Source organism: Rana temporaria, chromosome 7 (assembly GCF_905171775.1).
Source record: "Rana temporaria chromosome 7, aRanTem1.1, whole genome shotgun sequence".
NCBI lineage: Eukaryota > Metazoa > Chordata > Amphibia > Anura > Ranidae > Rana > Rana temporaria.
This window is the reverse complement of record NC_053495.1, coordinates 161,736,936-161,760,038: the sequence shown is the minus strand read 5'-3', so window position 1 is coordinate 161,760,038 and position 23,103 is coordinate 161,736,936. Positions and strand designations below refer to the sequence as shown.

Below are 23,103 nucleotides of genomic sequence, written 5' to 3'. Positions count from 1 at the left end.
GACAGGAAGTGATCCTCTATATAACCACTCCCATATAGGAAGTTGCGTCATTTTTTTTTTTTTTTTTTTTTAAACCAGTGTCTACAAAGTGGATGGCACTTTTGTTTGAGCTCCAGGTCTCTATTCCCACAAACAGTTCCAAAAATGAATCGAGGGATCGACCGATCGGATCCATTTGACACAGGCTGCATTCTTAGATAAATGGTACCCAAACCTCGCAAAGAAGACTCAAAATCCTGCAAGGTTTGGCTGTAAGCTGCCTTCGGGCAATGGACCATGCAAAGTGGAATCCTGGACACTACAGCGCTAAAGCATTCCTGCAGGGTGCTGTACAGGTCCAAGGGAGTGGACCCTAAACAATAGGAAAAGGGTACCCAGTCCTTGAAGTTCCTCAAGTGACAGGAACCCACCGTGATGGGTGATGATTGGGCTCTTAGGGGGTAATCCACAAAAGGGATACGCCGTCGTATACCTGTTTCTATCTATGGAACTGAACCACAGAATCAGTTTCACATAGATAGACAGAAGATCCGACATGTGTAAGGGACTTACACTGTCGGATCTTAGGATGCAGTACCTCGGCCGCCGCTGGGGGCATTTCGAGTCGAAATGCCGCGTCGGGTATGCAAATTAGCACTTACGGAGATCCACGAAGCTTTTACGCTTTGTTTTTTCTCCGTAAGTATTAGTTTGCTATCGCAAAATTAGGGCTGCTTTTACAAGGTGTAAAGTTAGTACACCATGTAAAAGTAGACCCTTCTTTCCCGCGACGGTGTATTTTTTTTTTTTTTTCCCCCGCCGCAACTCGTATTATTTTTTTACGCCCGTCGCGATTCTCAAAACCCGGCGCAACGTAAAACCACGCAAAGCACGTCGGGAAAATGACGTCGGGAGCATGCGCAGTACGTCCGGCGCGGGAGCGCGCCTAATTTAAATGGGACTCGCCCCATTAAATTAGGAACGCCTTGCGCCGGCCGATTTTAAGTTACACCGCTGAAAATTTCCAGGTAAGTGCTTTGTGGATCGGGCACTACCTTGTGTAATTTGCGGCGGTGTAACTTAAATGACAAAAGTTACGTTGCGCCGGGTGTTTGTGGATCTGGCCCTACGCCTGGGCGGGTAAGTGAAACCCCTTTTTTTTTAAATAAATAAAATTGTGGGGTGTCCCAGTGATTGTAACAATCAGTCAAGCTAGAGGCTGGACACCTGTGTGCGGTGACCATACGGGGGAGTTTTGGACTAGCTGTGGGTGTTTGCAAAGTGTACCCTTTTGCTTGTGTATGGCTGTTTTTTTTACCTGTATATTGGCGCACAACGCTGCGCCATTTCGCCCTGGGCACGCATGCATTCGTAAAGGTGCTGCTAAAAACTACCTGAGGAAAGGGTTAAAAGCGCTCGCAAAGCACTTTGCAGGTGCATTGGCAGCGCTGTCGATTGATTTCAATGACGGGCGGTGGAGCAGCGGTGTATACAATGCTCCTGCATTGCCCAAAAGATATTGCTTGGAGGACTTTTTCTAAGATCCTGCAAGTGCACCGCCCCAGTGTGAAAGGGGTCTTAAACGCTGGACAATGTTGGTGGTCAGACTGGGTAAGGGGCCCCAAAATTTCTGATGGCTGCCCTGCGTGCAGCCAATTGGCTTCAGTGTACAAGAGAATTGTCTACTTGTACACTGAAGAGAGAAGCCGATTGGCTGCCCCTCCCCACATTGGGAAACAGTCCTCGTGGCAACAGCAGACGTGTTTTTTTTTTTGCCAAAAACAGTCCAGATTTCCTGGGACTAAAGGCAAAACCTCGGGATTTTAATCGAGGCGGGTACCAAAATCGAGATTGTCCCGGGAAAATTGGGACTGTTGGCAAGTATGCTAGCCATGCATGCGTGTTTGGGGGATGTACACCACACACAGTTGAACACAGAAGACAGTGGTTACAAGCAGTCTATTTCCCTTGACCTGCACTGCAGCTTCTCAAGCATAGGAACGTGACAGACATTACACGTTCAGTCTCAGGGGTGCGCAGACCACCAAAACCCACCGCTAACTCAATACTAGTAGCACGCTCGCCTTTAAATAAGCCGCATCTTCATTAGTCCCACCCATCTAAAATACTGATAGGTCGCCCAAAAATAACATGGCTGCCAGCATCCTACCGAGGCAACGCGCATGCGTGAGATGTCAGTAGCGTTCTAACTTCCGGATCCGGCGTAGCGACTGCCCCGGGCAAATATGGCCACCGTAGCCTAAACACTTACCGCGCACGCGCATACCTGTCGTGCTACGTGTGCATGCGTCCCCAGAGCCGGAAGTGACCCGGCAACAGGCTAAACCACCCGGACATGGAGGGGAGAAGAAGAGGAAGGGGGAAGGATCCGCTCCACTAAGACACCGCGGAGGAAGAAGGACAGAACCAGAAAGGTGATTTTATTTACTGAGGTGACATGACGGAGACGTGTGAGGGATGTGATATGGAATAGGTGAGATGTAGAGAGACACTGCAGCATCATCACCTCAGACCGGAGAGGACCCTCACATTGCTGGGATCCTCATCTCATTGGTGGGATAGAAGATGTAGGACCTGATTCTGGAGAGCCTGACTCTGAATGATGGATGTCCGAGGTCACCAATACCTCTGAGGGTGGGGCTATTCCCAAATATTGATAGAATTATTATTGGTTGGGAGAGGGCAGAGCACCAATCATATGACAGCTGTCATCAAGGCTCCAGGAAAGTTTGTTGTCTGTTCATCTCATCTGCTGTTTGCTGCAAGCAGGCAATGTCTCTTCTGCAGGAGGATGCACCTACCTGTCTGCCCCCCCCCCCCCCCCTCTACCTGTCTGCCCTCCCCCCCCCCCTCTACCTGTCTGCCCTCCCCCCCCCCTCTACCTGTCTGCCCCCCCCCCCCCCCTCTACCTGTCTGCCCTCCCCCCCCCCTCTACCTGTCTGCCCTCCCCCCCCCCCTCTACCTGTCTGCCCTCCCCCCCCCTCTACCTGTCTGCCCTCCCCCCCCCTCTACCTGTCTGCCCTCCCCCCCCCTCTACCTGTCTGCCCTCCCCCCCTCTACCTGTCTGCCCTCCCCCCCCCCCCCTCTACCTGTCTGCCCTCCCCCCCCCCCTCTACCTGTCTGCCCGCCCTCCCCCCCTCTACCTGTCTGCCCGCCCTCCCCCCCCTCTACCTGTCTGCCCTCCCCCCCTCTACCTGTCTGCCCTCCCCCCCCCCCCTCTACCTGTCTGCGTTCCCCCCCCCCCTCTACCTGTCTGCCCTCCCCCCCCCCTCTACCTGTCTGCCCTCCCCCCCCTCTACCTGTCTGCGTCCCCCCCTCTACCTGTCTGCGTCCCCCCCCCCCTCTACCTGTCTGCGTCCCCCCCCCCCCTCTACCTGTCTGCCCTCCCCCCCCTCTACCTGTCTGCCCCCCCCCCCTCTACCTGTCTCCCCCCCCCCTCTACCTGTCTGCGTCCCCCCCTCTACCTGTCTGCGTTCCCCCCCCCCTCTACCTGTCTGCGTTCCCCCCCCCCTCTACCTGTCTGCCCCCCCCCCCCCCCCTCTACCTGTCTGCCCTCCCCCCCCTCTACCTGTCTGCCCTCCCCCCCCTCTACCTGTCTGCCCTCCCCCCCTCTACCTGTCTGCCCTCCTCCCCCCTCTACCTGTCTGCCCTCCCCCCCCCTCTACCTGTCTGCCCTCCCCCCCTCTACCTGTCTGCCCTCCCCCCCCTCTACCTGTCTGCCCTCCCCCCCCTCTACCTGTCTGCCCTCCCCCCCCTCTACCTGTCTGCCCTCCTCTCTCTCTCTCTCTCTCTCTCCCTCACCCCTTCTCTCTCTCTCTCTCTCCCCTTCTCTCTCTCTCTCTCTCTCTCTCTCTCTCTCTCTCTCTCTCTCTCCCCCCCCTCCTCTCCCTCCCTCTCTCCCTCCCCCCCTCTACCTGTCTGCCCTCCTCTCTCTCTCCCCCCCCTCTACCTGTCTGCCCTCCACTCTTCCCCCCCAGACAGAGCTTTCTTTTGGTGGAATTTAATCGCCACTGCGTTTTTATTTTATTTTTGAAAAATAAACATATTTGTAAATAAGAACTTTTGAAGCGCACTGACTGGCAGGCAGGCAATGATGAGGTGGCACTGGTAATGAGGACACTGATGAGCTGTGCCCTGATCAATGTAGATGTCCCCTGTGTGGATTACAGCTTACTGGCTCTCCTCTTTTCATGCGCTGTCAGTGAGGAGAGGACTGCTGATCACAGTGTAAACAGGATTTGACAATTATCAGCTTTGATTGGACACAGCTGGTCACATGCTAAAGAGCCACTGCAATTTGGCTCTTTTTCCCCGATCTGTGATCAGCTGTTCATAAAGGGATCACAGATCCCTGCCAATGCACCCCGCAGGAAGCTTGATCACAGGAGGATGCTGATGGACGCCCTCCCAAAAATGTTTGACTGCACTGTAGCCATCATTCAGCTATAGCACTATCGTGAAGAGGTTAATAAGCTTCCAGTCATGTGATTGGCTGCCACGCTGATTTCCAAATCGTAAACTGATTTGCTGCGTTAAGTTTACTTTTTTAGGCTTTCTTCCCTCTGTTTTCACCTGGTGATCTGGCCAGTAACACACCTCCCGCATTAGAGTGCCCCCACTCTGGAGGAATGAGAACAGGGAGGGCAGCAGAATTGTCAGTCTGGGGGGGCACTATACACTACACCAGGGCTCGACAAAATCCGGGCGCCCAGTTGCAATTGTGACCTGGCGCCCGCCAGTAATTGAGGCCATGGCTTTGCGGCCTTCACAGAAGGAAGCTTAGGCCGCAAAGCCGCGGCCTCAATTACTGGCCGGAGCGGTCCCGCGGCGATTGCACGACGGGGGAGGAGGGGGCTCAAGGAGAAACAGGATCCCAAGTCTCCGTGCGCCCCCGCCGCGTGATTGTGGCGGGCCCGCGCCCGCCAGTAATTGGGGCCACGGCTTTGCGGCCTTCTGTGATCTGGCGCCATCTTGTGGTGGCTGTTTGGCATTACAAGTAAAACAGTTCCAGCAGTTCTAATGTGTTTTTTCACTGCCATTTCCTTCTCTCTAATTAGAACCCCCAAACATTATATATATATATATATATATATATATAACATTATATAACACCCTAGAGAATAAAATGGCGATCGTTGCAATACTTTCTGTCACACTGTATTTGCACAGCGGTCTTGCAAGCGCACTTTTTTGGGGAAAAAATACACTTTTTTTTAATGAAAAAATTAGACAACAGTAAAGTTAGCCCAATTTCTTTTTTATATTGTGAAAGATAATGTTACGCCGAGTAAATTGATACCCAACATGTCACACTTCAAAATTGTGCCCGTTCGTAGAATGGCAACAAACTTTTACCCTTTAAAATCTCCATAGGCGACGTTTAAAAAATTCTACAGGTTGCATGTTTTGAGTTACAGAGAAGGTCTAGGGCTAGAATTATTGCTCTCGCTTTACCAATCGCGGTGATACCTCACATGTGTGGTTTGAACACCGCTTTCATATGCGGGCGCTACTCACGTATGCGTTAGCTTCTGCGTGCAAGCTTGGTGGGACGGGGTGCGTTTTCTGGCTCCTAAGTTTTTTAGCTGGCTCCTAGATTCCAAGCACATTTGTCAAACCCTGCACTACACTAACAAACTGAAGCCAAACTCTAGCTAACACTTTATAATAATTTTTTTTTTTTTCCTCTTGGGATAAAGGTTTTTAATGAATAATTCAAAGCTGGTCATTTTAAGCACCCCTGCCAAAGCTAGATGGTTTGTCTCACTCTTATAAACGGATACATTTTGTTGAGGAGATTGTGATTTTTAAAAACAGACTTGCTGGCTGGATCACCAGATGAAATTAGAACAGAGTCTAAAAAAGAAAGCTAATGCAACCATCACATCTAAGAATTCGTAAGCTCGCAATATAATGTTTGCTTATGGGCTTAATACCGCTTTGTACAACATAAAGTACCTGGTCCTGTTCCAACTCGTCCTGCTTGCTATGTATTCGTCTCCTTGCTGGCAATGTTGCCAGACCGCTCGCCTCGCTCTCCCAACTGCTTTCCGACACTGCTGCTGGCAAGAATATGAATACATAACAAAGGCAGACAAGCTGGAGATGAGCTCACCAGGGAAAGCTCCATTCACAACACAAGCTAAAGATCAGCCAGTGCTGTGTGATGTATCTGTCAGTGCAGTGTATGTTTTCTAGAAGCCAGCAGATAGATCACACAGCCCTGCAGTACGGACGGCTCATTTACTATTCAATTTATAAAATAAAAATTTGTGTTGTAGGGCAGTTCACATTGTGAATCTAAAATGAGGGGGGTAGTTATAATACTGGCTGTATTTCCCCCATAGAAGCACCCATAATTTGGGCTTTAGCCTTAAGCTACAGCGCAATCAGAAATCGTGCGAGTTCAGCTTCATTCCTGCGGCCCAGTGTGAACCTGGGCTAAATGTCCCCTCCTCCTCATGGCCCTGCATGTATTTTTTATAACAAATCGCACATAAATACTATTTTTTTTTTTTTTTTTATGCAGTCGCTTGACCTCAAAACCCCAGCTCCGCTGTTTAATGCAGAAGGCCGACATTACCCCCTGGAGTCCGCTGTTCTAGGTGTTGTCTGAGGTGGAGAGAGTTCCCTCTCCCACAAGCTGCTCCAGAAGGTGTGAGCGATCAGAGCTTAAAATGAGATAAGGGCTAGATTCAGATACAATTGTGTATCTTTAGGCTGGCGTAGCGTATCTCCTATACGCTACACCGCCGTAACTTTGAGAGGCCGAAGTTACGGCGGCGTAGCGCATAAGAGCCGGCGGAAGCCCGCCTAATTCAAATATGGAAGATGTGAGAGTGTTTTATGTAAATTAAGTGTGACCCCGCGTTAATGACGTTTCTAACGAACGGCGCATGCGCCGTCCGTGAACGTATCCCAGTGCGCATGCTCCAAATTGCGCCGCAAATAGTCAATGCTTTCGACGTGAACGTAACTTACCCACAGCCCTATTCGCGAACGACTTGCGCAAACGACGCAAAATTAGACGCTGGCCCGACGTCCATACTTAACATTGGCTACGCCTCATATAGCAGGGGTAACTTTACGCTGGAAAAAGCCTTACGTAAACAAATGCGCCGGGCGCACGTACGTTTCTGAATCGGCGTATCTACCTAATTTACATATGCTACGCGTAAATCTACGGAAACGCCACCTAGCGGCCAGCGTAAATATGCAACTAAGATACGACAGCGTAAGAGACTTATGTCAGTCGTATCTTAGCCAAATTTCTGCGTATCTTGCTTTCTGAATACAGAAAGAAGATACGCCGGCGCATCCTAGAATTTACGCGGCTTATCAATAGATACGCTAACGTAAATTCTTTCTGAATCTGGCCCTAAGTGTCTACCACTTCACTGTTCATAAAATCATCCCACCTCAGGTAGTCAATGCTCCCCTTAATAGCTGTAATCTGAGTTGTCACCAGATGGCTCTGTTCACATACAAAGTGTACTGAGCCAGTCAGAGAGGCTCTGTACCATGTGATGACAAATCACAGAAATTTCAAATGTAAACAATGCAGTGTTTACATTGCAGAGCCCGTCCCTTCCTAGCCAGTGCCTTAGAAACTAATGAATGAACCATTATTTATCGGTGTATTCCAAGGTTGTGAGATCATTTTACCCCCCACCCCCAATATCTCAGCCCTATATGACCTCTGTGTTTGACTTGTATATTAACCTCTTCACCTCCCTTATCCCGCACATCTGTAAATGAATCTCTTCATCCTCCCACTGTGTATGTGACCTATACATTAAACGGAAGGAACAAAAATAGATAAATGGGACTTTATATGAGGTATGTGCTGCAACAGAAATTCAGTCCATATAAAAACACAACGTTTATTGCTAAATAATGATAACATAACATATTAGAACAATCCATTCATAGGTTTGTGTCTATAATGACAACATGATGGAAACATTGTCTGTAAAAAAAAAAACTGGCAACAATAAATGATACATTGTATAATAAGGATATGGCCACTGCATCGAGATGATACATTGTAGGGTAAATATAACGGCCACCCTCGAGGACGCGGACCACCTCAGAAACAGTATAAAGATAAAATCTACGGAATCGGGGATGGAGATGTATTCATACATTTTATATAAAGTCACCCTCCACCCTTTTTATTTATTTTCTTTGGTTATAATGCATTTATTAAGTAAAAAGGCGTGAGATTATGAATGAGATTGGAAATGTAGGGATAGCAGTTTATAGGGATAGCACCACCAACCCCAAGTAGCAGCAGGAATCTGTTTGTATTTTTGTTCTTATACTTGTATCTCTGTAACAGATCGATGGTCGAGGAAGGAGAAATATATTTGTTTGGCATACCGAGGACATTCAATTGATTGTCAGCTAATGTTGATGGGAACAAATTATTTTTTACTGGTTGTAAACTGTAAAAAGGTTTTCACTGTTCCTTATTCTATTCAGTATGAAAGATCTCCGGTGTGCTGACCTTTCAGATGGCCTGATTATTCATATGTAACGGGAGGGGGGCACAGACTCTCAGCTGGTTTTCCTGGGGGCTATAATTCCAAAAACGTCTGCAAGGACATTAAAGTATAACTAAAGGTAAGGCAGACCCTTTTAGTTTCGGATATGGTGGAGAGGGATTAGAACACCTGTCAGTTTGTATTGCTATTGGTGTCCCTTTTGGGGAGATTCGCTCTCTTTTTGTCCTGTTTACCGTTGTCGCCAAAAGTGAGAGTGAAAGGAAATCCAAAATTCTGGGTTTCCCCAACACAGGGAAAAGAGGGGAAACCTTCCCATGGGGACACTAGTTTGTGACCCTGATGAATAAAAACTGTATGCACATGTCCAGCCAGCCCCCCTACAGTTAGAAACACACATGAGGTCACACTTAACCCCTACAGCGCCCCCTAGTGGTTAACTCCTTCACTGCATTGTCATTTTCACAGTAATCAGTGCATTTTTATAGCACTTTTCGTCCCAAAGATGTGTCAAAATTGTCCGATGTGTCCACCATAATGTCGCAGTCATGAAAAAAATCGCTGATCGCCGCTATTAGTAGTAAAAAAAAAATATTAATAAAAATGCCATAAATATATCCCCTATTTTGTAAACTCTATAAATTTTGCGCAAACCAATCGATAAACGCTTATTGCGTTTTTTTTTTTTTTTTTACCAAAAATAGGTAGAAGAATACGTATCGACCTAAACTTAGGAAAAAATATATTTTTTTTATATCTTTTTTGGGGATATTTATTATAGCAAAAAGTTAAAAATATTGAATTTTTTTTCGAAGTTGTCGCTCTATTTTTGTTTATAAAGCAAAAAATAAAAACCGCAGAGGTGATCAAATACCCCCAAAAGAAAGCTCTATTTGTGGGGGAAAAGAAGGACATCAATTTTGTTTCCGAGCCACATCGCACGACTGCGCAATTGTCAGTTAAAGTGACGCAGTGCAGAATCGCAAAAAGGGGCAAGGTCCTTAACCTGCATAATGGTCCGGGTCTTAAGTTGTTAAAGGGGTTGTAAAGAATTTTTTTTTTTTAAATAACAAACATGTTATACTTCCACTGTGCAGCTCGTTTTGCACAGAGTGGCCCCGTTCCACGTATTCTGGGGTCCCTCAGCAGCTCTCTGGTCCTCCCCGCAAAAACTCCACACATTCATGCGAGCTCCCTCGCATTGTGTGGAGTCCTTGTGGGCGCGCTCCCGTGATACAGCGAGCGTCCATAGCTTCTCACTGTATCACTCGGCCCCGCCCCTCGTCATTGGATGTGATTGACAGCAGCGCCAGACAATGGCTGCGCTGCTATCAATCCATCTGCTCTAGCCAATCAACGGCCAGGCTGAACGGTGAAGAGGATGTCGGGCCGAGCGTGGGATTTTCGAGGGGTCAGGTAAGTATAACGGGGGGCCGGTATAGTCGGAAGTTTTTTTTTTTTTACCTGAATGCATTAAAGTGAAAAAACTTTTACCTTTACAACCCCTTTAATGCAGAGAATGTATTAGACCCCTTTCACATTGAGGCGTTTTTCATGCAATACAGTGCTAAAAATAGCGCTGCTATACCGCATGAAAAAATCATGCCCTGCAGGCTTCAATGTGAAAGCCCGAAGGCTTTCACACTGAAGAGGTGCGGTAGCAGGACCGCTCCAAAAGTCCTGCTAGCCGCATCTTTGGAGCGGTATAGGAGCGGGGTGTTTACCGCTCCTATACCGCGCCTTCCCATTGAAATCAATGGGAAACCGCGGTAATACCGCCCGCAATGCGGTATTAACGGGGGGGTTAAAACCTCACCGCTAGCACCCGAATATCGCGGTAAATACGACGGTATAGCTGCGCTAAAAATAGCGCGGCTATACCGTCACCACACCTCCGCTGCCCACTGTGAAAGCAGCCTTAAGGTAAAAAAAAGTAAACTTTTTCAACTTAAATGGTTCTAAAGGCTGGACAAAGATATTCAAATATGTCCAATATAGAACATTTCAAACTCCAACGCATGATATCGCATCCACAGGTCAACGCGTTTCACAGATTTTCTTTGTACTTCAGGGCTAATATGGACGAATAGTCACTGATGGATGTAGTTTATATGGCCTATACAAATGTCTAAAATGGCAATAGTTTTAAATCTGTAACAACAAAAAAGTAAAAATACAGTATATCAACGAATCCTCATATTTTAGAATTGCCCTTTTACATTTTACAATATAATATATATATATATATATTTTTTTTTTATTATGTATATATGCGCGCGCCAAGCATCCCCACTATTCAGGGGCGCCATCAAGGTCCGTAATATAGTCTGCAATATGAACCCTTTCAGCAGCCAAGGACATATATATATATATATATATATATATATATATATATATATATATATATATATATATATATATATATATATATATATATATATATATATATATATATATATATATATATATATATATATATATATATGACCTTGGCTAGGATAAATGCACAGGCTGCCATTACTGACCTTTTTCTGTAAATACTAGCTGTGGTCTTGTCCTATGATTTGTGCTTTTTGAGTTTATTCAAGCAAGTATGCAGCCAGTGAAGTTCTAAGCTTCATCCTTGCTCTTGGACGGTGAATCAAAACGTATACATTTTTTTGGATCCGCACGATGGCAAGGCAGTTCGTATTTCCAAAAGCATAAGTCGGCAATGACAGCCTATGTATTTCTCTCCCCACAGGGTAGATAAAGAAATGTAAGCTGTTGGTTTCTATTGATAGTTGACTTGCTTTTCACCTTCAGTATATTAAGTTACGTTATACTGTAAGGCCCCATTGAACAAGAGACTGGTCTGGTAATCGCACTGAAAAATATGTTGATGCTTAATGAAGACATCTAGAATAACATTTCAAATACTCCTTTTGTGTATCAGTTCACAGATTTCTTCGAATGAAATGCCTGTAAACCTTTTATTTGTGTGTTTTTTTTTTTTTTGTCTAAAGGTTCCAGAGGAATCGAGCACAGTTTTGCCATGTCTGTATAACGTTACCCATCATCAGTGGTAACCCACGCCCTGGGTCATCATGAAGCTGAAACAGCGGGTTGTGGTGCTGGCTTTGCTACTGGTGATTCTGGTCCTCACTAAACTTCTATTGCTGGACAGATTGGAGACCTCGGCAGCACAAAGGCAGGATCAGCTTTCCTTCCAGCGCATGATGTCCAGCTTACGGCTGACTATGGACTCCCGGCTGGAGCATACGCTACAGTCCCCATGGGAAATAGCATCTCAATGGGTGGTGCCCAGAGAGGTTTATCCTGAAGATACCCCAGAAATGGGAGCAGTTCTACATGCTATGGCTACAAAGAAGATCATAAGAGCTGACGTGGGCTACAAAGGTACGCAGCTCAAAGCCTTGTTAGTCCTGGAGGGTGGACAGAAGGTGGTCTTCAAACCAAAAAGGTGAGCGACTAGGCAAGGGTTGCTACTGCAGCATAGAATTCCACTAGAATTAACATTATAATTAACGCTCTGCTCCCTATGAATGTCAGCTATGCGGTGGTCTACATATTTTTGACATCATTTTTTCACAATCTGGATGCTATTTTGTTAGGAGTGAGGTCTGTACATTTTTTTTTTTCTATGGAGCATTTATTAGGGGTTGGTGACCCCAAGATAATGTGGGAGGGTGAAGGATGATTTTTCTTCTTAGGAGCACAGCCAGCAATAAAATACTGACAAACTTTTGGGGTAGAGTTCTACTTTGATTTTTCTATGGACATCACAGTATTGGCAAACTAATTTTTTATTATTTTTTTATTTCTTCATCAGGCATGACCGATTAAAGAAAATTCTGTGTTCTTAAAGGGTTTCCCCTAATTTTATCAAAATTTGGATTAGCTACACGAGTATGTCTGTCTCCCGTGGCTCCCTTGCAGTGTCACAAGGGGACCCCAGATCAAGTGATTTACTGACAGAAATACTCCAGCTGTTGGTTGACTAACCGACATGGTCACACAGGACCCACTGATCCAGATATTCACTTTAGGTAATAACTCTGAGCTGTATGTTTGCTGGAACTGTGTCTCTTTGGGTCCTCTTGCTGTAGCCAACCTAGCCAATAGAAGGTCTGTCTTCTGTAAGGTCCCTTCACCATCTGGCCACCCCAATACCCTTCCTGGATACTTTTGTTTCTGCAACCATTTTCACCAGGACTTCAGGCCCTGGCAGACCAGCAATGGCACATATACATTTATAGATCTGGTGGTTTTCTCAATGCACAGGCTTATTTGTCAAGACTCTTCATTTTTCAGTACAGGTTTCCCTCTCCCCCTTGCCATATCAGCAGTTCTCTATCTGTATCCTGCATGGACCACTTTAGCATGGTAAGGATTTAGCAATCCTGAAAGCAGCGTTTCACCGGTCTCAAGTTTCATAGATCCCTCTGGCTACATCTGTACGTGTCTGTTTTCTGATCTGAAAACTACTGAACAGACCCTCTGTGAAAATGCCATGACTTTTGAATGCAGTGGAACCTGGCTCAGAAGACAAGACTTTGCATTGTCGGCATTAACTTGGAGCATATAATCAATCCTTATGTCACCTACAAAGAGCCTTGCACTGCAGCAGTTCCTTGGCAATGATGTCCTGGAGCCCTAATGTACAGACTTGTGATGTTTGTGGGCCGTTGCCATGTGCCTATGGTCCTCTACCAGTTTTATTTTTCATTGTCGTTGCTTCGTTCCTTAACCTAGCATTGCTCACTTCCTTGGGCAGGGGCCTAGCTGAGAGGAAGGCATGCCTCCTTCACCCTTTTAGTGTCCATCATTTACAGATGATGTAAGTGTTCTGGCACTGCCAACTGGAGACACCTTGGGGAAGATACAGACCCCTGTGAAGGGATGACCAGATTATTATGAGTGAGTGAGAAACTTATATAGCGCAACACATGCGAACTGAATCGCCTCTGGGCGCTTGGTATCCATTCCCTGAGTGAACTTTTTTCCCTCAGAAGAGATGGGTTTTGAGTTTTCTTCTGAAGGCCAAGTAGTTCACCTCCAGTCGGATGCTGGTTGGTAGAGCGTTCCACAGTCTAGGTCCTTGGACTGCAAATCTTCGTTCTCCTTTGCACTTGTATCTGGCTTTGGGTATCTGGAGTAGATTTTGGTCGGTGGATCGCAGAATGCGATTGAGGTTATGAGTTTTTGTTTTTCGCATAGGTATTGGGGGGCATTTGCTTGAATACACTTATGCATTAGACAGAGTGCCTTGAAAGTGATTCTGTCTTTTACTGGCAACCAATGAAGGGATCTCAGTGAAGGGGAGATTGATTCCCATGTTTTTTTCCCAGTCACAAGTCGAGCGGCCGTATTTTGAACGACTTGCAGACGAGTGATTTGGTATTTGGGGAGTTCTAGATAGAGGGCATTTGCATAGTCAAGTCTGGAATTGATGATTGTTCCCACCACGACTGCAATGTCCTCTTTCGGGATAAAGGAAGTGAGTCTACGTAGCGGGCGCAGCAGATGGTGGGATCCGCTGACTACTGACCCTATTTGTGCATCCATTGTCATGTGGGTGTCAAAAATGATTCAGAGACTTTTGACTTTGGAGGTAGGGGTGATGGTTTTACCCAGAATGGGCGGGGGTGTCCATGTTGTTGCGGGATGATTCTTTCGATTGGCGCGAAACAGGGGAAGTTCTGTTTTTGAGCCGTTGAGTTTAAGATAACTCTTTGTCATCCAGTTTTCTATCAAAGTAAGGCATTTCTTTAGTCCGAGATAATGATCCTTTATTAGGAACAAGCAGCATAACGATAAGCAATAGCAGCCAATCAGAACGTATCATTCATTGTTCTAGCTGCCATTGGTCCTTGCAGTTAAATTGGTTTTCTTCTTTTGACTGCCCTATTGAATGCCATACAAACTGCTCAATATTGGGTTAAGGGAGCTCCACTCCTATTGCAGCCACCAATTAATGTCTGAATCAAAAAATATATTGGTATCTCAATTGTTGTGTAGATTTGTGCTTGAAAATGCTTTGTGCTTGCGTTTTTCTGTATTTATGCATTTGAAGGACCTGGTTTTCCTTTTTAATATTTTTAATGGAGTATTCTCTAACAAAGGATATTAGGAAGAAAATAAAATTGACAACGACAGTAAAAGGGGTTAAGTTTTGTATTGATGGCTTCGTCCTGTAACACCTTTCACTTCATTTGCGGACTTGATGGATCTTCTCACAGATCATAATAGTAAGCTAAGCTAATTACACACCAGCCTCCAAGTCATTGGAGTTTCTGTGTTGACTTTGTTTTATACCGGCTTTAGCTGCTTCCAATCAATCAAAGCTCCTAGATGCACAGTATGAGTAAACCAAGCATTGTATTAATGCCAGGTAAAAAAAGATTTTGTCTAAGATTATACTGTAAGCATAGGAATCATTTTGAAATAATTAGAGCCACTTGTAGGTGGAAATAACTGATCTCCCTGCCTAAACATTCTTTTTATCTATCTTCTGTTTGTGGGGAGCAGAGTTTGTTTCTTAGTCCATGTTTGTTTCTTGTACTGATGCATATTTGTTGTTACAGATACAGCCGGGATCATGTAGTGGAAGGGGAGCCCTATGCTGGATACGACCGTCACAATGCCGAGGTGGCTGCTTTTCATTTAGATAGGTTTGTACTCTGAATCCAGAATTGTATATGTCATAGTATCTCACCGCTTCCTTCTGTGGCATGAGATTGACTAGTGCTCACTCTTCTAGGATCCTTGGCTTCAGAAGAGCGCCTTTGGTAATTGGTCGATATGTAAACCTTATCACAGAGATTAAACCAGTAGCTACTGAGCAGCTGCTTGGCACATTTCTGAAGCAAGGTGAGTGCCAATTTTAGAGGAATATCGAATTCTCGTGCTTCTAATGAATGCATAGTTATCTATTCTTGGTTCACATTGCCAGCCATTTATTTTGTGGACAAAATTGGTTGTTAAATGTTATACTTTTTAAAAAAAATTTAACTGCTCATCATAGGGACAAAGGGCCAGATTCACAAAGAGTTACACCGGCGTATCAGTAGATACACCGACGTAACTCGGAATCTAAGCCCGTCGTATGTTTAAGTGTATGCTCAAACTGAGATACACCTAAACCTACCTAAGATACGACGGCCTGCGCCATCGTATCTTAGGGTGCAATATTTCCGCTGGCCGCTAGGTGGCGCTTTCATTGAGTTTGGCGTAGAATATGAAAATGAGTAGATACGCCGAATTGACGAACGTACGCTTGCCCGTCGCAGTAAAGATACGCAGTTTCTGTAAGAAATACGCCGCGTAAAGATAAACCTGCCCCCTAGGTGGCATAGCCAATGTTAAGTATGGCCATCGTTCCCCCGTCAAAATTTGAAAATTTTACGTCGTTTGCGTAACTCGTCCGTGAATGGGGCTGGACGTAATTTACGTTCACGTCGAAACCAATGACGTCCTTGCGGCGTACTTTGGAGCAATGCACACTGGGAAATTCCACGCGCTGTTCGGGAAAAACATCAATCACATCGGGGCACCATAAATTAACATAAAACACGCCCCCTCATCCTCATTTGAATTACGCGCGCTTACGCTGGCCCCATTTACGCTACGCCGCCGTAACTTAGGAGGCAAGTGCTTTGTGAATACAACACTTGCCTCTCTGACAAAATATTTTTGACATGTGTCAGTATACCTGGAGTGAGTAATGAGTATACAGGACTTATGTATGTGTGCAGATGCGGGTGCATGTAATTTTATTCCAGAGTAAGGCCGGCCATACACCGTTCAGCAGGAACCAGCTGACATTTGAACTGTTAATGGGCAGGCTGAATGTACCAAGTTGATAAACTTGGGTACAACCATCCTGCTGGGTACTCTTTTGATTATCACTAGTGGATGTTATAGAAGATGATTACTGTCTTCTCCCGGCAGGGATGGCTTCTCCTGCCCCCTGCCCCTGCCAGGAGCAGACAATTGCTTGGCAGGAGGGGTTCCCCTGTCAGTGATGGGGAATCGTGCACATTTCTTCTTGCCATATATTGGTTTTTAAAATCAAATTGCAGCAATCTATATTTTACACCCCCCCCCCCCCCCTGTTTTACACTCAATCGTAAAACTGGAGAGAGAAAGGGTCTCCCCATGTTTATTTAATTTCGTTCTGCACTGGCTGATGGGAAGAGTCGGTAACACACTGCAGACCTAAGCTAACGCACACATCAATGCACAAATGGGAACAGCCTGACTGTACACAATGATGTATGTTACATGCTTTTGCAGTCCACAATGTACAGCATAGGACACTAGTCTGAGATCCCTTTCTGCACACATTATCGCCTAATACAATAATGAATACATGAAGTCCATTGTTCTTACCGACAAACGCACCAACCCACACTGTCGTTCTAGACACATTTTTAAGTTCAGCATTGTTTTTACATGGAGGTGACCCTTACGAAACAAGATGCTGTTACCTATGTTTGCAGTCTGGGTCATCTCAAGAGACATCCCATCTGCTGTGGAGTCAGTGTGGCTTCTGCAGCTGTTATTCTTATCCAGCTGAAACTGGCCTTATGGAAGTTGTGTGCACCACAGAACACAACAGCTGTGATTAACCCCCCTGACGGTAAACCCGAGCGTGACTCGGGGTTGGTTTTACATGTTAGGATCGGCAAACCCGAGTCACGCTCGGGCTGGACGGGCTTACCTTTCGCTGGATCCACAGGCTTGGTTTACTCACCTTGTCCCTGGATCCAGCGATGCCACCCGCTGTGTGAGCGAGCGGGACCTCCTCGCTCGATTCACAGTCCCCGTGTGCCGCCGATCTCCGTTCCCTGCGACGTTACGACGCACGGGGACGGAGAACGGCGCCAAATTCTAAAAAGTAAACAAACACATTACATACAGTATACTGTAATCTTATAGATTACAGTACTGTATGTAAAAAATACACACCCCCCTTGTCCCTAGTGGTCTGCCCAGTGTCCTACATGTACTTTTATATAATAAAAAATGTCATTTCTGCCTAAAAACTGTAGATTGTCCAAAAGTGTCCCTTTATGTCAAAAATGGTTTTAGATCAGCTAGAAAACAGCGATAATAAATTATAATCACTTGCAGAAATGTGCGATAGCGATTTGCGGGGAAATTCGTCATAAAAAAAATAAAATGATGACAGCGACAATTCTGCAACTGAGCAAATTTCAGTGATTTTGAGTTGATTACATTATTGAATAATTTTTATTATAATTATATTATTTGTTATAATTATTTATAATTATTTATTATATTATAATTTATAATTTTGTTTTAAAAAAAAATCATACCCGGGATGCCTACAAGACTCTTGCTTGGTCAGATTTAAGTGAGTTATTTCTAAAAATTACAGGCCTACAGTATAAAACGCCAATTTCCTTGCAAAATAAATGTACCGCTTTTGGTACGTAATTCCAGACAGAATCATACCGCCAGGGAGGTTAACACCCCCTGTAGCCCATGGGACATGTCTATGCTGATAATACAAAATTCTCCTGCGCTCTGGTGTTTTCGCTGAAGGATGGTATAGTCCAATCCTAGGGCAAGGTCTAGAATATTTCAGCCCTCCTCATAACCATGGTGGTTCATGTAGCTAGAAAAGAAGGGGGGAGGGCGCACCGACCTATAGTGCATTACCATAAAAAGGTTTTATTGAATAAAATAAAAGCAAAAGTCCTACTCACAAAGAGAGCTTGAATACAAGCTTATCAAACAATCAGCAGGACCTGATGATACAGAGGATCGGATGGTACCCCAACACAGCTGATGCGTTTCTGGGGCGCACCCCTTTCTTCAGAGCCTAGATGGTCCGTTATAGCCCTCTCCTATATGTATATGTGTGTGCGCGCAGAGGAGTTCAAAGTCAGCTCTTTCCAGGACAACACATTCTATTGCCTTTCTTTTGGAGTAAACTCTCTCTCACCATAGACTACAATGCAGCTTCTTTCTATCTTTCCTCATTTTGTTACAACATTAATAGCATAGCTAATAGGATGTGAGCCACTTGAAATATTTACCTCCTATAAAGTCTAAACATGTCCAGCTTGCCCTGTAAGGCCTCGTACACACGACCGAACATGTCTGCTGAAACTGGTCCGCGGACCAGTTTCCGCGGACATGTCCGATCGTGTGTAGGGCCGACCGGACAGGTTTCCAGCAGACAAAAGTTTCTTAGCATGCTAAGAAACTTGTCCGCTGGAAGCCTGTCCGTCGGACATGTCCGATGGTCAGTACGACTCATCGGACATGTCCGCTGGCCCGAAATCCCGTGCATGCGTCGAATTGATTCGACGCATGCGTGGAAGCATTGACCTTCCGCGTAAGAGAACGTCAGTGTCGTCTACGTCACCGCGTTCTCTGTCCGCGGGGATTTCGATTTGATGGTGTGTACAGCCATCAGACCAAAATCTCCCAGCGGACATGTCCGATTAAAACGGTCCGCGGACCGTTTTCATCGGACATGTTCGATCGTCTGTACGAGGCCTCACTCATACATAGTTCCACATGTTGCAAAGTCTTTTTAGCTGTTTCAAAATGATCTCTTCTCTGGCAACTATAAATCCTGGGAGACATTTGCCGGTTAAACAAAAAAAACAGCCGACATTTGACCCATGTGTATGTCAGTCTGTCCCACAGAAACTGGCCATTTGGCTGGCTTCTGTTGGATGTGCATGCTGGAAAAAACATCAGCCGACAGAGTCTGACCTTGTCAGAACACAATAGCTCAGCAGGGGAGATCACTGAACTAATCTTGCGTGGTTGGACTTGGAACAATGGCTCTGACCAAAGCTGTCATGACTTTTTTTTTTTTTTTTGTTTGTTTGTTTGATGCCTTCATGCTACACTTCCATTGTCCATTTACCAGGCTGGAGAGGGGAAGGTATTGTGTCTTTGTTTTAGAGTTTATATGTTGGAGTTATAAATCACAAGGAGAGTCGCGTGGATCCGGGTTGTCTTGAAAAATAAAGCCCTCTTGCAGGCTTGCCAAAAGCTGGTTTGGTTTAACTTGGTTATTTGCTCCCTATAGGAAATAATACCTGTTTCTATGGGAAGTGCTACTACTGCCGTGAGACTGAGCCTGCCTGTGCAGACAAGGAGGTGATGGAGGGCTCTGTCACGCTTTGGCTTCCTGATGTGTGGCCTCTTCAGAAGCACAGACATCCCTGGGGCAGGACATATCGGGAGGGCAAGCTGGCAAGGTAAGGTTTTGAGTTTAGTATGCGACTCTGGTTTATCTTTTCCTGATGCCTTCAGTTGCTGATGTACTTGTTCCTATCAGATGGGAGTATGATGAAAGTTATTGTGATGCGGTGAAGAAGACTCCACCTTACGATGCTGGTCCCCGGCTCCTCGACATTATTGATACAGCCATCTTTGACTACCTAATTGGAAATGCAGATCGCCATCACTATGAGAGCTTCCAGGATGACGAGGGCGCTAGCATGCTCATACTGCTGGACAATGCTAAGAGGTTAGTAAGCATTCACCTGCTGGCAAATGGTACATTTTTATTGCCTTTTACAGGTAACGGCCTTCGCTATTAATGCATCCGGGAATTTAAAAATGGACAGAAATGCAATTCCTTGGGCAAGTTTTCATGTACAGTGTCTTGCGAAAGTATTTGCCCCCCTTGAACTTTGTAACCTTTTGCCACATTTCAGGCTTCAAACCTAAAGATATAAAACTGTAATTTTTTTTGAAGAATCGACAACAAGTGGGACACAATCATGAAGTGGAACGAGATTTATTGGATATTTCAAACTTTTTTAACAAATAAACAACTGAAAAATTGGGCGTGCAAAATTATTCAGCCCCCTTAAGTTAATACTTTGTAACGCCACCTTTTGCTGCGATTACAGCTGTAAGTCGCTTGGGGTATGTCTCTATCAGTTTTGCACATCGAGAGACTGAAATTTTTGCCCATTCCTCCTTGCAAAACAGCTCGAGCTCAGTGAGGTTGGATGGAGAGCGTTTGTGAACAGCAGTTTTCAGTTCTTTCCACAGATTCTCGATTGGATTCAGGTCTGGACTTTGACTTGGCCATTCTAACACCTGGATATGTTTATTTGTGAACCATTCCATTGTAGATTTTGCTTTATGTTTTGGATCATTGTCTTGTTGGAAGACAAATCTCCGTCCCAGTCTCGGGTCTTTTGCAGACTCCATCAGGTTTTCTTCCAGAATGGTCCTGTATTTGGCTCCATCCATCTTCCCATCAATTTTAACCATCTTCCCTGTCCCTGCTGAAGAAAAGCAGGCCCAAACCATAATGCTGCCACCACCATGTTTCACAGTGGGGGTGGTGTGTTCAGGGTGATGAGCTGTGTTGATTTTACGTCAAACATAACATTTTGCATTGTTGCCAAAAAGTTTGATTTTGGTTTCATCTGACCAGAGCACCTTCTTCCACATGTTTGGTGTGTCTCCCAGGTGGCTTGTGGCAAACTTTAAACAAGACTTTTTATGGATATCTTTAAGAAATGGCTTTCTTCTGGCCACTCTTCCATAAAGGCCAGATTTGTGCAGTATACGACTGATTGTTGTCCTATGGACAGAGTCTCCCACCTCAGCTGTAGATCTCTGCAGTTCATCCAGAGTGATCATGGGCCTCTTGGCTGCATCTCTGATCAGTCTTCTCCTTGTATGAGCTGAAAGTTTAGAGGGACGGCCAGGTCTTCGTAGATTTGCAGTGGTCTGATACTCCTTCCATTTCAATATTATCGCTTTACACAGTGCTCCTTGGGATGTTTAAAGCTTGGGAAATCTTTTTGTATCCAAATCCGGCTTTAAACTTCTCCACAACAGTATCTCGGACCTGCCTGGTGTGTTCCTTGTTCTTCATGATGCTCTCTGCGCTTTAAACGGACCTCTGAGACTATCACAGTGCAGGTGCATTTATACGGAGACTTGATTACACACAAGTGGATTCTATTTATCATCATTGGTCATTTAGGTCAACATTGGATCATTCAGAGATCCTCAATGAACTTCTGGAGAGAGTTTGCAGCACTGAAAGTAAAGGGGCTGAATAATTTTGCACGCCCAATTTTTCAGTTTTTTATTTGTTAAAAAAGTTTGAAATATCCAATAAATTCCATTCCACTTCATGATTGTGTCCCACTTGTTGATTCCCCACAAAAAAATTACAGTTTTATATCTTTATGTTTGAAGCCTGAAATGTGGCAAAAGGTCGCAAAGTTCAAGGGGGCCGAATACTTTCGCAAGGCACTGTATTTATTCTTTTTTTATTATCATATTTTATTAATTTTATAAACAAAGTACAATAAAGAAGAATAAGGCTACATTCACACCTAAGCATAATGTTTTCAGGCTTTTTTTTTTTTTTTAGCAGAATTGCATATTTCTCCCTCGTCTTCCAGGACGGCACGCTGAGAGTAGACTGGCCACCTGACAGGAAACACAATCAAAAAAGAGGTTAAAAGGCCCCACCCTTCCCATGTGCCTCAGTTTCTGATTGTGTTTCCCCTACAGCGAAACAGTTTTTTATTTTCAAGCTGACCTAAGGCCTGGGGCTGGGGGTCCCCCCCCCGGAGTCTAGACCACAGGTACTGGGTGCTTTTGGGTCCGGTCAAGGTGCTTGCACTTTCCCGGGGGGGTATCCCTTCTTTATGGTCTAGGGAGGCTGAAAGTACTAACTAAGAAGAGTGCCTCCCTGGACGCCAGAGCCTCCTAGCTAGCAGGGCTTCCCTAGTGCTCTGAGGCGGCCGTACCTCTCTCCCCCCCCCGTCTTCCCTCCTACCTTACAGGGAGACTTCCCCTCTGCAGCGTGGTGTCGGCTGGGCTGGGCGCCGCTCCGAGCGGCGCCGTCACTTGCTGGGCGCGTATTGATGACGCGCACGCCGTCCGACGGCGTGACGTCACTCCGCCCCTACAAGATGGCGGCCTCCACCGACGGATGCCACATTTCGCTGCAGAGCACAGCAGAGGCAGAGCAACACGCAGCCGGGGAGAGAGAAGGGCCGGGCGCCCTCATCATGGAGGGGGGTGAGTCCTCCTTGTGTTCGGGGGTAGGGGGCTTCCCCCCCCCCCCCCCCCCCTCTTGTTGTAGAACCTCAGCTGTGAGAGTATGTTGCTAATGGGCCTTTCTATTTTACATTATGTTTTAGGAGAGGACCCTTCTGCCCAGGGGGAAGCCAGTAGATCTACTAAACCCCTTAAAAAAATTAAGAAATGTGGGAATTGTAATGATAAGCTCCCGACAGACTATAGCAAACCCTTTTGCTCCAAGTGTATCCTTAAACTAGCTGGGAAAGAGACCTCGCAAATCATGAAGGATTTTCTCTCTGTGCAGTCAGAAATGCTCGCCACTCTCAAGGATTTTAAATCTTCCTTGAAAAGTAGGGAGTCTGATCCCCCTGTACCTGGTCCTTCGTCTCAGGAGGGATCCACTTCTGCGCGGCTGGGTTCCCGCCAGCGAACTAGGAAGGCTCCTTCCTCTGACTCCGAGGATTCTGAGGTCACTCTTCAAGAAGAGGGCCTGGTGGAAAGCCAGGCGGAGGAAGAGGACGAGGATGCCAGGTCTGGG

The 23,103-nt window shown here is 45.7% G+C and overlaps 1 protein-coding gene across 2 annotated transcripts in view; it reads left to right on the top strand.

Annotated features, from left to right (window-relative positions):
* The first annotated feature begins 2,251 nt into the window (after positions 1-2,251).
* Positions 2,252-23,103, top strand: part of FAM20B (FAM20B glycosaminoglycan xylosylkinase) — a 35,718-nt gene continuing 14,866 nt past the window's right edge. The window contains exons 1-6 of one of the 2 annotated variants that reach the window (XM_040360337.1): positions 2,252-2,414; positions 11,510-11,967; positions 15,092-15,178; positions 15,268-15,377; positions 19,585-19,756; positions 19,837-20,028. In XM_040360337.1, the coding sequence (XP_040216271.1) occupies positions 11,591-11,967; positions 15,092-15,178; positions 15,268-15,377; positions 19,585-19,756; positions 19,837-20,028 (938 nt within the window). In that variant the 5' untranslated portion in view covers positions 2,252-2,414; positions 11,510-11,590. Of the gene's footprint in view, positions 2,474-11,509; positions 11,968-15,091; positions 15,179-15,267; positions 15,378-19,584; positions 19,757-19,836; positions 20,029-23,103 lie in introns of both variants that reach the window. The other variant, XM_040360338.1, reaches the window with a different exon arrangement.